This window comes from Chiloscyllium plagiosum, unplaced genomic scaffold (assembly GCF_037043375.1).
Source record: "Chiloscyllium plagiosum isolate Xiang-an unplaced genomic scaffold, Cpla_swu_hap1 HiC_scaffold_16, whole genome shotgun sequence".
In the NCBI taxonomy this organism is placed as follows: Eukaryota; Metazoa; Chordata; class Chondrichthyes; order Orectolobiformes; family Hemiscylliidae; genus Chiloscyllium; species Chiloscyllium plagiosum.
In genome coordinates this window covers 13898906-13914625 of record NW_028270154.1, presented here as the reverse complement: position 1 = coordinate 13914625, position 15720 = coordinate 13898906, and the positions used below count along the sequence as shown (strand labels likewise).

Here is a 15720-nt window from a genome sequence, read left to right as displayed (position 1 = left end):
CGTGGGGAGTGTTACCAAACAAAAACACGTTGGGATGCAGACTCACAGCTCCCTGAAGGTGGAAGCACAGGTAGACAGGATAGTGAAGAAGGCATTTGATATGATTGCCTTTATTGGTCATTGCATTCAGTACAGGAGTTGGGAGGTCATATTGCAGCTGTACAAGACATTGGTTAGGCCATTTTTGGAACACTGCATTCAATTCTGGTCAATTCTAAAGGAAAGATGTTGTTAAACTTGAAAGGGTGCAAAAAAGATTCACAAGAATGTTGCTGGGGTTGGTGGGTTGGAGTTATAGGGAGAAATTGAATGAGCTGGCGCTGTTTTCCCTGGAGTGTTGTAGCTGAGAGGTGACTTTATGCATGTTTATAAAATCATGAGGAGCATGGATAGGGTGAATTGCCAAAGTCTTTTTCACAAGGGAGGAGAGTTCAAAACTAGAGGGTATGGGTTTTTTAAATAGATTAGATACTCTACTGTATGGAAACAGGCCCTTTGACTCAACAAGTCCACACCAACCCCCCGAAGAGTAACCCACCCAGACCCATTCCCCTACCCTATATTTACCCCAGACTAATGCATCTAACACTGTGGGCAATTTAGCATGGCCAGTTCACCCGACTTGCACATCTTTGGATTGTGGGAGGAAACCCATGCAGATGTGGGAAGAACGTGCAAAGTCCACACAGACAGTCACCCGAGGCTGGAATCAAATCTGGGACCCTGGTGCTGTGAGGCAGCAGTGCTAACCACTGAGCCACTGACAGGAAAAGGATATAAAAGTGACCTAAAGGGCAACTTTTTTCACACAGAGGACGGTGCATATACAGAAGGAACTGCCAGAGGAAGTGGTGGAGGCTGGTACAATTGCAGCATTGAAAAGGCATCTGATGGGTATATGAATAGGAAGGGTTTAGAGGGGTATGGGCCAAATACTGGCAGATGGGATTGATTAGGTTGGGATATCTGGTCAGCATGGTCGAGTTGGACTGAAGGGTCTGTTTCTGGCTGTACATTTCTATGATTCTAGTGAGTGAACTTTGGAGACTGAAAAAAATCAAAATCGCCAATATCAGAGTTACAGAGCCACTAGTGGTGGCAGGCTATAATTACAACATGACAGGTTTACATAGGAAATGTTTAGTCTAAATTTAAACCGAAGGAGTTTAAGGGGGAGGGGGAATAGCCAGTAAGTGCAAAAAGAACTCGGTTTTCATAGATTGATGTATTTCAACTTAAACAGGAGTCCTTCATTCTTAGGGGTATGTTATATAATATAATTAGAATCTTACCAAATCTGGTTAAATACTGATTTGTCTAAAATGCAGTCTTAAATATATAAAGATGAACATAGTTGAGGTTTGTGAATCGTACTCGATAGGTGAAGGCGCTGGACGTCTGGAAGGTTTCACAAAAAAATTGTTGTGAAGGAATGTTGTTGGAGATCGGGGAATCTGTTCAGATTAAAGCGGGGGCGGGGGGAAGAGAGAGAGAGAAAATAGTTTTGTTTTCCTGCGGGTTGGTGGAAGTGGCGAAAGGGTTGTAAAGAGGAAACGTATCTCATTTGGATGTTAATCGTTGCACACATTTCCTTCAAACTATTTCCTTGCGGTTTCCACTAACGTTACTCTCGGCTGCTCGTCCCCGGAACGGCTGGGAACTGTAATCTCAGTTTGTACCTGAGTCAAGGGCACTGAATTACACACGTGTGTCTGAGAGAGAGAGAGATACAGCAAGAGGAATTTAATATTTTTCATTTCTTTGATCGGAGATTTCAAACACTCCAGGACTGGACAGCTAGAAATGAAGAAAGCTTTTACCTTTTCTGTCTGGATTTGGTTTGTGGTCGTGTGTAAATCAGGTAGGAATCAGGGTTTGTTGAAGATTGAAACTGCGGGATGTGTGATTGTTGATTGCTGAGATCCGGAGGCCGGCTGTGGATGTGTTTGGAATGAAATTGCAGCTCAGGGTTGGGTTGTGAATCTCCCCTGGTTTTGTTTTTGTGTGTGAAACCTTTATAGATTGGGACTATGAACAATTGTGACTCTCTCCCTCCGGGTGATACCTAAGAGTACTCACAAGCTCTGAATTTACGAAATCCTGTAGGCGCTCCTGTAGTGTTTTAGCGGCGCTGTAGCAGGTAGGACGGGGTGGGGGGTTATATTGTAGATGTTCCTGTTTCGTTGTCAATTTCCCCTATTTGCAAATAAACCTTGTTCATTTCAGTTTATTGCATTAACTAGTTCCATAATATAACAGAGTCCAGGGGTGACTGGGAGGGGTAACACGGGACAGAGTATTACTGGGGACTTGTGCGTAAACAAACCTACTCGGTTTGAAAGAGAGAGAGAGGAGATTGACACCGATTGCAAGCAAACCTCAGTTCTGAACGACTTTGTATCAACTCCACTCTGCACCCTCCCCTGAAAAAGCTGCTTGCAAGGGAATTGGAGCCAAGCATTCAATTTGTAGTTTGTTTTGCCTTGTCGTGTTTGAATTCTTTCTGATTTGATTGCAGTTTCCTAGTGAAATAGCGCAGTAGCTCCTAGCCTGCAGGAGAGACCGCGGTAAACTATTCCAACAACGTAGTATTGGAGAGGGGGTCTGCACACAGCCCCGGGTCACCAACAATGACAGGGGTTTTAAATCTCCAGTGAATTATCTCCGTGGACTGTGTCATTTACATTGCATGAAGACAACATTTCAGTCACCACTCTCGGTTATATGTTGGTTTGGAGCGAGTTAAGGATTAACCTATTGGTTTGTGAGTAGACAGAGGGTGGTTAGAATGAGATTGGGAACTCCATGTGAATTAGACGCGATTTTCAAGATGCGGATGAATCAGAGTTGCAGGGATTGGAAATTAAACTGGGCGATATCTCTGGGCAATGAGAGCGCCATTATCCCTCCCTGATCTCCCCCTTCTTGTCCAACCCCCCCCCCCCCTTCCCTAACCACTTCCTTTCCCCCAGCCCTCTACCTTCTCCACCACTGCAATCCCCCTCCCAGAACATCAGACCCTTATTGAGTGTGCCTCAGGGAGAATGAGAAAGTTTGGTGATTTGAAGTTGGGATCTTTCTGCTCAAGCTGATCTCAACCCCTATTCAAGGCTGAGTGCGGCAAGGCTGAAGATATATAATCTGACCCTTTGGTTATGGAATCAGTCAGTCCTGTCTATCACTTGCTCTTCTGCTATTTGGCGTGCAAATACTGGGGTGTTGGCACCTCATTTTCAGGTATGCCTGCTGAGGCTCCTGGCACGACTTACTGCACCTCTTCATTAAACCAGGATCGATCTCCTGCCCTGATGGAAATAGTGGAAGTGGGTAGGTGGTTACAGATTGTGGTTGAAGAGAATTCTGCTGCTGCTGATGGTCCACAGCACCTCATGGATGTCCAGTCTTAAGTTGCTGGATCTGTTCTGAATTTACTCATTTGACACAATACATTCCAATGCAGTCATCAGAACATCCCTGCAAATTCTCAAATGCTGTCGAACCTGTGAGCCTGACCTGAGTGTTGGGCAAGTTGTTGGAGGGAATCCTGAGGGACAGGATATACAGGAAAGGCAAGGACTGATTAGGGATAGTCAACATGGCTTTGCGCATGGGAAATCATGTCTCACAAACTTGACTGAGTTTTTTGAAGAAGTAACAAAGAGGTTTGATGAGGGCAGAGCGGTAGATATGATCTATATGGACTTCAGTAAGGCGTTTGACAAGGTTCCCCATGGGAGACTGGTTAGCAAGGTTAGATCTCATGGAATACAGGGAGAACTAGCCATTTGGATACAGAACTGGCTCAAAGGTAGAAGACAGAGGGTGGTGGTGGAGGGTTGTTTTTCAGACTGGAGACCTGTGACCAGTGGAGTGCCACAAGGATCGGTGCTGGGCCCTCTACTTTTTGTCATTTACATAAATGATTTGGATGTGAGCATAAGAGGTACAGTTAGTAAGTTTGCAGATGACACCAAAATTGGAGGTGTAGTGGACAGCAAAGAGGGTTACCTCAGATTACAACAGGATCTGGACCAGATGGACCAATGGGCTGAGAAGTGGCAGTTGGAATTTAATTCACATAAGTGCATGGTGCTGCATTTTGGGAAAGCAAATCTTAGCAGGACGTATACACTTAGGAAGTGTTGCTGAACAAAGAGACCTTTTGAGTGCAGGTTCATAGCTCCTTGAAAGTGGAGTCGCAGGTAGATAGGATAGTGAAGGCAGCGTTTGGTATGTTTTCTTTTATTGGTCAGAGTATTGAGTACAGGAGTTGGGAGGTCATGTTGAAGCTGTACAGGACATTGGTTAGGCCACTGCTGGAATATTGCGTGCAATTCTGGTCTCCTTCCTACCGGAAAGATGTTGTGAGAGGCTGAACAGGCTGGGGCTGTTTTCTCTGGAGAGTCAGAGGCTGAGGGGTGACCTTATAGAGGCTTACAAAATTATGAGGGGCATGGATAGGGTAAATAGGTAAAGTCTTTTCCCTGGGGTGGGGGAGTCCAGAACTAGAGGGCATAGGTTTAGAGTGAGAGGGGAAAAATATAAAAGAGACCTAAGGGGCAACTTTTTCACACAGAGCGTGTTACGGCTATGGAATGAGCTGCCAAAGGAAGTGGTGGAGGCTGGTACAATTGCAACATTTAAGAGGCATTTGGATGGGTATATGAATAGGAAGGGTTTGGAGGAATATGGGCCGGGTGCTAGCAGGTGAGACTAGATGGGGTTGGGATATCTGGTCGGCATGGACAGGTTGGACCGAAGGGTCTGTTTCTATGCTGAACATCTCTATGACTCTATGACTCTATATGAATTAGAATCACCCCGGTAGGCCACTCAGCCCATCAGGTCTGTTCCACCACTCAATAAGCTCTTGACTGACCTGATTCAAGTAGGTTTTGACCTCTTATTGATTCATTCACCACCTTCTGCAGGTCCACTCTAGCAGCTGTGTCCTTTAGGTAAATAGTGGTTCTACCAAGCCACATTTACTGGTGGGCCATAGAGTCTCACTCCAGAGTACTATTTGTACCCTTGCCACCCTCAGTACTTCTTCCATCAAGTGTATCATGAGCAATCAGTGAATAATCGGTGTTGAATACCAAATTTTGAATTTTTAAAACATTGAATCTCTGCTTTAAGGAGAACAAACCCATCTTCTCCAGTCTTAATCCCTCACTAGTAAACCATTCTAGTAAACCTCTCCTTGAGCATCTCCAAAGCCATCACATCTTCAGAAAGTGTGTTCACTGCTTTATGGTGATTCAAGTAAATCACGTTCTATTTTGTAAGGTCCATAGAAGCAGAAGTAAGCCATTTGACCCATCATGTCTGCCCCACACTCAATGGCTGATCTGATAATCCTCAGTTGTACTGCTTGAGATCTTGGGATTGACCATTTTTTTACATTTTGTACTTCTGTCAAATTTTCCTCAAAAATCTCAAACCACAATATGGGTTTAAATTATTAGAAACATAGAGCAGGTGGCACTTCTTTGTGCAATGAGTGGATAATATGAGGGATGATTTTCCAATGATGGCAGTGGAGGTATTTTGTATGATAGGACCTTCTGGGATTTTATCGAAGGATGGTCAAGGTGAGTCCAATGGCCTCTCTCATCTGTAATCCAGTATCAAAGGTACAAATGCTAAAATGGTCAGGTGATTTAGGGCACTGGAGGAATTCTCAGCCAGCAGCAATGCCTGTGAACAGGACAAACCCAAGCCCACTGCCTAGATCTGTCTCCCTTTCTCCTGTAACTATCTTCTTCCACTTCAAATATTAATCCAGTTTTACCTTGCAAGAGCAAAGCATTCACAGGGTGGCTCAGTGGTTAGCACTGCAGTCTCGCAGCACCAGGGACCTGGGTTTGGTTCCAGCCTCAGGTTCCTGAATATGTGGAGTTTGCACATTCCCCCCGTGTCTGCATGGGTTTGCTCTAGTTTCCTTCCACAGTCTGAAGATGTGCAGGTTAGGTAGATTGGCTGTGCTGAATTGCCCAGGCTAGGTGGATTAGCCATGGCAAATGCAGGGTTATAGGAATAGGGTAGGGGGCTGGGTCTTGGTGGGATGCTCTTCAGAGGTCCAGTGTGGACTCAATGGGCCAAATGGTCTGCTTCCACACTGTTGGAATTCTATATTGCTGGAGGGAGAGTGCATCTTGGCCACCCATCATCTCAATAATAGACAGTAAAATTCTTCAGCCATGCTTAACATTCTTAACTTCAATATTTCAATTTATCTGTGTAATATCTTGAAGTTAAGAGCATGTTGCATCGATACAGTTTGTAGCATATTCTGATCTGTCTGTATATCCAATTTTGAAATTCTGCTGACTTTTTTGACATTCACACAACTTCCCTGTAGTGCCTCTGTTCATCTTATTACAAGTTTTCTTTTTTTTTGGTATTGTGATTGTGGGAGTTACTGCTGGTAAAACATTGATCCCTCCCAAGGCTAAATGCAACAAGGTTAAAGTAAAACTTTCTTTACTTGACACCGAGCCATGTGTTTCAAATCTAACTCTTCAGCACAAAGATGATGGACTGAATAGCCTCCATTAACGCTGCATTATTCCACAATAAGAGCACGATCTGCTGCCTCAGCCTGTACGTTTCATTCTTCACACATTATTCGCTCACTGACTTTCTGTTTTGTCAATTCCAACTTTGTAACAAAGTACTTGTGCACTCTGTGTTTCATCTGTTGGGTACAATATTAACACAGCCAAGAGGATATAGACAGGCTAGGCAGATAGGCTGAACATTGGTAGATGGATTTAGCTCTGAAAAATTTGAAGTGATGTATTTTGTGAGGATTAAGACATGAGAATTAACATGTTGAATGGTAGGACCCTAGGTGGCACTGAAGATCAGAAGGACCTTGTTGTTATACAACAAATACATTGTTATTTAATGGTTTTCAGTACAACTCCTGCTGAATCGTTAAATAGGACTTGAGAGCTCCACAGAAAATGAAACATTTTTGGTGTCTTGGAAATCAGGATTGGAAACAGCAGCATGAGATCTTGAGGCCTCTTGGGTTCCTGCTCAGAATCGGGTTTGTTTGAGTGTGGTGCACAATCAGAGTTTGTGGGTGAGTGACACCCAGTGGGATTGTTGCAATGAAATGTTTGCTAATTGCAGTGGCAAATTTCTTTGCTTTGGTTATATGACAAGAATTGGATTGACTTTCAGTCTTTTTTGATGCAGAAGAAAATGCAAAAGCGTTCAAAATATATAGCAATTGATCCATTCCCTTTTGTAAATAAGTGAGCTGTAAACCCTTTGAGAACTGCAACTGCATTTCCACTTGAGTACTGTAATGGTTACAGTGAAATCTACTGCAGCTAGCGCTCTTTGTTCTTTCTAATCCCAGAGATTCTATCATTCTCTGTCAGACCGTCATAGATTAAATCCTACTCCAAGTCTTCAGTTTGTAATCTGCTCTGAAGCTGCACTGAGGATGTGCAGTGTTGCCCTGTAGATAGGATGTTAAGTGGGTGCTGGTAATGAAAAGCAGAGTCCTGCCCGGTATTCATTCCTTAACTCTGGCCATGCATTGCAGTACTGCTCGGGACACTGAAAACTAGCTGCTTATGCATCACCGTTTGTATGTTTCTGATTGATATAAGTAGAATTAAAGTAAAAGAGGCATACTTTAAAATAGCACCTCTCACATCTTTGGTATTTCTGAAAGAGCTGCAGAGCCAACAGACTACATTTTCTGGGAACAACTTAGTGCAGATGCTGGAATCTGTACTGAAAACAAAAAATGCTGGAGATCACAGCGGGTCAGGCAGCATCCACGGCGAGAGAACAAGCTAACGTTTCGAGTTTAGGTGACTCTTCCATCAGAGCTCTAAAAGGCAGCATCTCCCACAGTATTAGCACTGGATTATAGTTTATGTTGAGGAGTTGTAAGATAGTTGGCCTAGGAAATGCCCTTCTGAAGGTGTACCCTGTACCCTGTATCATTTATGTCCTGTTTAAAACTGAGAAGTTATGCATAAATTAAGAAAATATGACTATGAGTTGTGAGATAAAGCTGCATTGATCTAGATTTTTTAAACTAATCTATTTGGGGATGCTCTATTACACCTCACTGAGCAGGCTGGGACTTGAATTTCAGTCTCCTGGCTCACAGGTAGGGCCATCACCACTACAGCACTACAGTCCCAATTACGTTGATCTAATTTGCCTTCTAGTATTGTTGTCATGTGCTACGACGGTAATGGAGTAATTCACTAATTGTAATGACCAATCTGTACCTATTAATGGGAGATGGTGCAGTGATAATGTCTCTGGGCTAATAATCCAGAGCCAAAAACTTGTTCTGGGGATGGTGAAATTTCAATTCAATGAATTACTCTGGAATATACTTCTCAGTAATGATAAACATGAAGCCATCATTGATTGTTGTAAGAACTTAGCGGCTTCTGTGTTGTTGTTTAGGGAAGGAAATCGGCTGTCCTTCCTTGGTTTGGCCTACATGTGACTCCAGACCCACTGTAATATGGTTAACTGTTAAATGCCCTCTGAATTGGCTTAAGCCACTCAGTTCAAGGGCAATTAGGGACAAGCAACTAAAGTGTAGGCCTTGCTAACAATGCCCACCCATTTCAGGAAAAAACAATCATTCGACAAGTCAATGACTTTGCAGTGCTGTCCTTAGTTTTTAAAGAGTCAAGCCGGTCTGCCATTATCCATGTAACCAGATCCTACAGGTGAAAGATAGCTACTTTCTAACCAACCTACTCATGTCATGACATACCTCTGGTGCAGGTGGCACTTGTACCTGGGCCTCCTGCCTCAGAAATGGGGACACTACCACTGTGCCACAAGGGCCCCCTACAGATGAGATATATAGAATATAATCCCTACAGTGTGGAAACAGGTCCTTTGACCCAATAAGTCTACACTGACCCTCCAAAGAGTAAACCACCCAGACCATTTCCCTATCCTATATGACTAATGCACCTAACCTACACATCCTTGAACGCTGTGCAGAAATTTGGCATGGCCAATTCACTTAACCTGCACATATTTGGATTGTGGGAGGAAACTCACACAGACACGGGGAGAATGTGCAAACTCCATACAGACAGTCATCCTAGGCTGGAATTGAACCCGGGTCCCTGGCGCTGTGAGATAGCCGTGCTAAGCACTGAGCCACCATGCTGCCCCAAATTCTGTTTCTTGATAATGTAGGTTTAGGCAGAGCCTCATCACTTCATGTGGTCAAGGGATAGCCCATAGCCGAGAGAGCTGGGTAACCTATTTCTGACCAGTCAAATCCCAGACAGATACCAGCGTCCACCCATCTTAGTGCTGCCCTGCAGTGACCAAGGGTGGGAGCTGGCGGGGGCGAGCAAGTGTGGAAAAATGTGGGGGCTGAGGGAGGGGAGGATGACAGACAGAACTCTGCCTTCCCTGCTGAGTCAGAGTGTGATGCAGTTTAAACCTCTCACAGGAACTGAATCCAATTATCCAGACCATAATAACTTCGGCAAAAGTGCAAAACCCTCGCAATTTAGTTGCGTTCTTCCTTTTAATTTCCCGTGCCAGATATAATTGTTGTGCTATGGAGTGACTTTAATGTTGAACAAACAGCTGTAATCTCGAGAGACACCACTCCATGACGTTTGGCTGTTGTATTTACAAACAGTAGCCAGAACTGTCCAAATTTATGATGAATGAGAGGTTCAAACTAAAGAGCCGGGGAATGGATTGGATTGCTCACGCACATCGAGGATGTTGCTGCCAGAGCCCAGCAACTTTATTCATAAAACCATCATAAAGTCCCAGAGTGACAGAGCTGTTCCTGTGCAGGAGATGCGTTGGTCCATCATGTCCCCATTGGCTTTCCCAACGAACATTATGACTGAGTGCCATTCTCCTTCCTTTTCCATTTAATTAATCATCCGACTCCCTCTTGAATGCCTCGATTGAACCTGCCTCCAGCACACTTGCAGACAGCGCACTCCAGACCTGAACCACTCATTGTGTGAAAAGGATGTGTCTGTCATTTTAAACCCGTGCCCTCTCATTCCTGATCCTTTTATGAAGGGGAATAGTTTCTCCCTCTCTACTAAATAAAAACTGAAAGAACTGCGGATTCTGTAAATCAGAAACAAAAACAGAAATTGCTGGAATAGTTCTGAGGAAGGGTCACTTGACCTGAAATGTTAACTCTGATTTCTCTCCACAGATGCTGCCAGACTTGCTGAGCTTTTCCATCAATTTCTGTTTCTGTTTCTCCCTCTCTACTTTATTCAGACCATTCATAATTTTGAAAACTTCAATCAGGTATTTCCTTAAAGTCTTAGCATAATTACCTCAGGAGACAAGATGTTGGGGAGGGTCCAAGATAAGGTAGATTGTCCATGGACAGTGGGAAGAATAGACTATATGACTTTGTCTCTATCATAACCCTTAAGAAATACCTCACAATAATTATTAAGAACTAGATGAGTCACAACAGGGCTTGTGTCCTTGTTTTAATAGACCATGCCCATCCATCAAGTTGTTGCGGCAATGATAAATGGAGAAGATGGTGTAGCAATAAGATTATTGGGTTTGTAAGCCAGGGGCTCAACCTAATGCTGTAAGCATTCAATGAATCAAAATTCAGTCATGGACTGCAGTGTTTCAGGAAGGCAGCTTACTACCATCTTCTCAAGGGCATTTAGAAATGGGTAATAAATGCTGGCCCTGTCAGTGATGCACACCTTCCATGAGTAAATAACAATATTTGGTTAATATCGAGAATCTAAAGCTAGTTTCACTAACAGTGACAGTGAAAATGTTATGGTTTTTAAAAATCCATCTGGTTCACCGATGCCCTGCATGGATGCAAATCAAAAACCAGGAGACTTTACCTGGTCTGGCCCACAGGTGACTTCAGACCCATAGCAATGTGGTTGACTCCAATCAAGGGTAGTTAGGGATGGGCAAGCAATGGCTGATTTTCCCAGTGATGACCACATTCTATGAAATAAAAAGATTGGCCTGACCTGCACTGCCTTGGAAGTTTATCTGACAAATTTCAAGTTGATGAAGTTCTGCCACAATCCCCAATGTCCTCAATTTTAGTCCTTACTCGTGGAGCCTGAATGATTTGCATGAACTCACTCTGTCCTTCAGTTCTTTGGATAATCTATTTGGTTGGCCACCTCTTTTCTGAGTCCCAATGTATTCATGCTTTGACCAGTGAAAGTTCACTATCAGTGAGTGTTGCCTATTACATCTTCATTCTAAAAATGACTGTCAGTAACCACAGAATAATAGTGACTGATTATTAATGTCAATGGAAAGGAGTATTCTAGGATTCAACGTCCTTTTCCCTGGTTCTGAGAGTGGAACTTCTGAATTCAAACCTGATCTGATAGTAGTATTAGTTTGCAATAGAGTCATAGTCATAGAGATGTACAGCATGGAAACAGACCCTTTGGTCCAACCCGTCCATGCCGACCAGCTATCCCAACACAATCTAGTCTCACCTGCCAGCACCCATATCCCTCCAAACCCTTCCTATTCATATCCACATCCAGATGCCTCTTAAGTGTTGCAATTGTACCAGCCTCCACCACTTCTTCTGGCAGCTCATTCCATACACATACCACCCTCTGTGTGAAAAAGTTGCCCCTGTGGTCTCTTTTATATCTTTCCCCTCTCACACTAAACCTTTGCCCTCTAGTTCTGGACTCCCCAACCCCAGGGAAAAGACTTTGCCTATTTACCCTTTCCATGCCCTTCATAATTTTGTTAGCCTCTATAAGCTCGTAGCAGTACTGAAGGAGAGCTGTGTTGTCAGAGGAGTTTTAATATTCTTTCATGCAATAGCCAGACCATTGGCTCATCCCTAATTGGCTTTGAACTGAGTAGATAAGTCATTTCAGAGGGGAGTTAAGAGTCAACCACACTGCTGGCCTGGAGTCACATGGAGGCTGGACCAGGTAAGGATGACAGATTTCCTTCTCTAATGGATATTACTGAACCAGATGGGTTTTACTGATAATCAAATGATGAGTTCATGATCATCATCGTGAGCAACTCAGCTCTGAGGAGAGACTAGGGATGCTGGAGTTGTTTCATTTACAATAGAGAAAGCTGCAGAGGTACAAAGCTTATGAGAAACATAGACAGGGTAGATGGAGAGTAACCAAGCTCCTTAGTAGAGAGGTCATTAACCAGGGTGCACAGTTTGAAGGGAAGGGGCAGGAGGTTTAGACGGGATTTGAGGAAAGGTTTTTCACCCAGAGGTTGGTGAGTATCTGGAACTCACTGCCTGAAAGGGTAGTAGATGCGGGAACCCACAAGATATTTACAAACCATTAAGGTAAACACTTGAAATGCCATAGCATGCAAGGCTAGAAAATGGAATTAGTCTGGATAGGTGTGTGATGACTAGCATGGTCATGATGGGCTGAAGGGCTTTTTGTAATAACATCTGGCTTAATCACTGAGATTAGCTTTCAATTCATTCATTGATTTATTTAAAGGTCTTGTCAGTGAGCTAAGCTTCATGGAGGTTTTGAGTATTTATAATCCCATGGTACTAATCAAAGAAGAGGAGGATGATCAGGGTGGCTTGTTGGCTCAGTGGTTAGCACTGCTGCCTCACAGCTCTAGGGACCCGGGTTCAATCCCCACCCCCACACTGTCTGTGTGGAGTTTGCACATTTTCCCCGTGTCTGCATGGGTTTTTTCTGGGTGTTCCAGTTTCCTCCCACAATCCAACGATGTGCAAGTTGAGTGGATTGGCTGTGGTAAATTGCCCATAGTGTTAGGTGCATTAGTCAAGGGTAAATATAGGGAAGGGGGATGGGTCTGGGTGGGTTACTCTTCGGAGGGTCAGTGTGGACTTGTTGGGACGAAGGGTCAGTGTGGACTTGTTGGGACGAAGGGCCTGTTTCCATACTGTAGGGAATCTAATCTAATCTCTCGGTGCTCCTCCCTCTGTCACTCACGCCAAAGAAAAGCAGACTAACTGGCTGTTTAACCTCATTGCTTCTGCAATCAACTATGACCCAGCTTGGTTGGAAAGAGAGAATTTGTATTTATAAAGTAATTTCATAAAACATCCCAAAGCATTTTACAGGCACTACCTTTCCTAAGTGTAGGGTAGACAGTGGAAATGATACCAGGAGAATTCTCCAGCTGTTCTTTGAAATAGAGCTCACAGTATCCTTTGGGTCCACCTGAGAGAGTGAGTTTAACTCAAAAGATGACCCCTCCAACAGTGCAGTGCTCTGTCAGTGCAGCGTTAACTGGGTCAGCCAGGACTTGCTGCCCGGGGGCTGAACAATAAGACTCTGACAGTAAGCTATGAGTAGCACCCACTGAAACACAGCAGACTGAAACCTATGAGATATTGCTGAATGACCTGATATGGCTGGGTATAAATAGACTTCTTTCTTCCTTTTGCATATTGAATGGAGCTGCACATCTGGCGTGTGGCACTGTATTTAGACTTTTCTATCAGCAGGAATGTAAGAATAATAAACCAGAGAGTTCTCCTTGGGCAAAACTTAACTAACTTGAGATCCTTGAAAACTTAAGTGACTATTTAAATCTCACCCGGGTTTTGCACTGCAACTCACAGCCCCCCAAGCTGAGTCTGCCTAAATTGCAATTGTTTGTTCACGTACTCCCTGCCTAGACATCTCTAGTGAGATACAATGGGCTGGAGTCTCCTTCATGACTCAAAAGGTATTTGAGTCTTTGCTTCAGGGTCAGTATGCAGTCTGTACTGGACAATGCAATGAGTGACATGCTTCAGTTGACTTTTGAACTCCAAAGATAGGGATTGATGGGGCATCAGTGGGGGAGGAGACAAACCAACCAGAATATCTGTTACTAATCAACATGCAATCAAGGGTCAATGTGGTACAAAATGTTTGCGTGTGAATGTTGGGTAGGATCAGGATTGCACCTCCTTGTGTTACCTCCCATAGAAGAATGCAAAGGATGCTGAGGGGAGACCACATTTTGTTTTTGGAACTGAGTTGTTGCCATAGAGTCATAGAGATGTACAGTGCAAAAACAGACCCTTCAGTCAAATTTGTCCATGCCGATCAGATATCCTAAACCAGAGGTTGGAAAGCCGCATTATGTTAGTTGTAATCTAATAAGGCCGCATCCAAGAAACTTCAATTATATATTCTTCAAAATTCGCATCTTTTTAATTGTGGCGGTCAATCTGTGAGGATTATTTCGTTGAATTTTCTTTTACTCTCTGGTATTTTAAAAACATTCATTTTAAGATTAAAATATAAATAATAAAGGACAGGAAAAAAACATGTTAATAAAAAATAAAAGATTTGTTCTGCAAAATTTGGATTCATTCAAAAGGCCACACACAATGACCTAGAAGGCCGTAGTTTCCCCACCCCTGTCCTAAACTAATCTAGTCTCATTTGCCAGCATTTAGCTCAAATCCATCTAAACCCTTCCTATTCATATACCCATCCAAATGCCTGTTAAAAGTTGTAAGTGTACCAGCCTCCACCACTTCATCTAACAGCTCATTCCATACATGTACCACCCTCTGTGTGCAATAGTTTCCCTCAGGTTCCTTTTATATCTTTCCCCTCTCACCCGAAACCTATGCCCTCCAGTACTCGACTCCCCCACCCCAGGGAAAAGACCTTGTCTATTTATCCTATCTGTGCCCCGCATGATTTTATAAACCTCTAAAAGGTCACCCCTCAGCCTCCGACACTTCAGGGAAAACAGCCCCAGCCTATTCAGCTTCACCTTACAGCTCAAATCCTCCAACCCTTGGCAACGTCCTTGTAAATCTTTTCTGAACCTTTTCAAGTTTCACAACATCCTTCCGATGGGAAGGAGACCAGAATTGCACGCAATATTCCAAAAGTGCCCTATCCAATGTCCTACACAGTCACAACATGACCTCCCAACTCCTGTACTCAACGCTCTGACCATCTGGAATGCACTGCCTAAAAGAGGGTCAACAGCTGATTGAATGAGAGTTTTCAAAAAGGGAATCCAGCAAAAGGGAATCCAGGAAATGAAATAATTGCAGAGCTCTGAGGAAAGTGCGGCCAATTCAGCCGTTCATTCATAGACATGTCACAGCCATGTGCCGAATGGTGGAGCAGTGTGTTTCTATGGTAACTGCTATTGTCACATCTTGTCCTTTTGAATGCAGTTCTATGATGAGCCCACAGGAGAAGCGTAATGTTCCGGAAAAGCCCACATAATGAAGCCGCAGGATAACTGATGTTCGAAGTTGAGAAAGGTGTCCTACTTTTGACATGGGGCTCAGCTCTGAGCAATATCAGGCAAGAACACCAACAGGAGATGTTCAAAATTGAAAAGGTTCTGATTCCCAATGTTAACACCCAGTTGGCTAGATGGCTGCTCTGTGATGCAGATGATGCCATCAGCATGGGCTCAGTTCCTGCACTACCATGAAGGACTCTTCTATTTAGCCCGTCCCCTCAGTTCGGGTATGGTGACGCCCCCCAGATTAAGCCACCCCACCAGTCATCTCTATCTCGCTGTGTAATGGGAGTGCAGCCCTGGTCGGGTCGGTCTATTGTGACTTCAACTCAAATACCCCTCACATCAAGGTTCAAATTTGCACCCAAGATAGACTTGCACCTTTCATCCACTGAACTGTTGTCGCTGTTGTAGAGTAAGAAATGTGGTGACCAATTTTCACACACAAGATCTCATATGCAGCAATGAATTAAA

General features: G+C 43.7%; 1 protein-coding gene across 3 annotated transcripts in view; it reads left to right on the top strand.

The window, feature by feature from the left end:
* Positions 1-1524: 1524 nt before the first annotated feature.
* The window catches only part of flt4 (fms related receptor tyrosine kinase 4), a 241438-nt gene continuing 227242 nt past the window's right edge, over positions 1525-15720 (top strand). For 2 of the 3 annotated variants that reach the window (XM_043703133.2, XM_043703132.2), the window contains exon 1: positions 1526-1861. In XM_043703133.2, coding sequence (XP_043559068.2) covers positions 1804-1861 — 58 coding nt within the window. In that variant the 5' untranslated portion in view covers positions 1526-1803. Of the gene's footprint in view, positions 1862-15720 lie in introns of all 3 variants that reach the window. The other variant, XM_087995138.1, reaches the window with a different exon arrangement.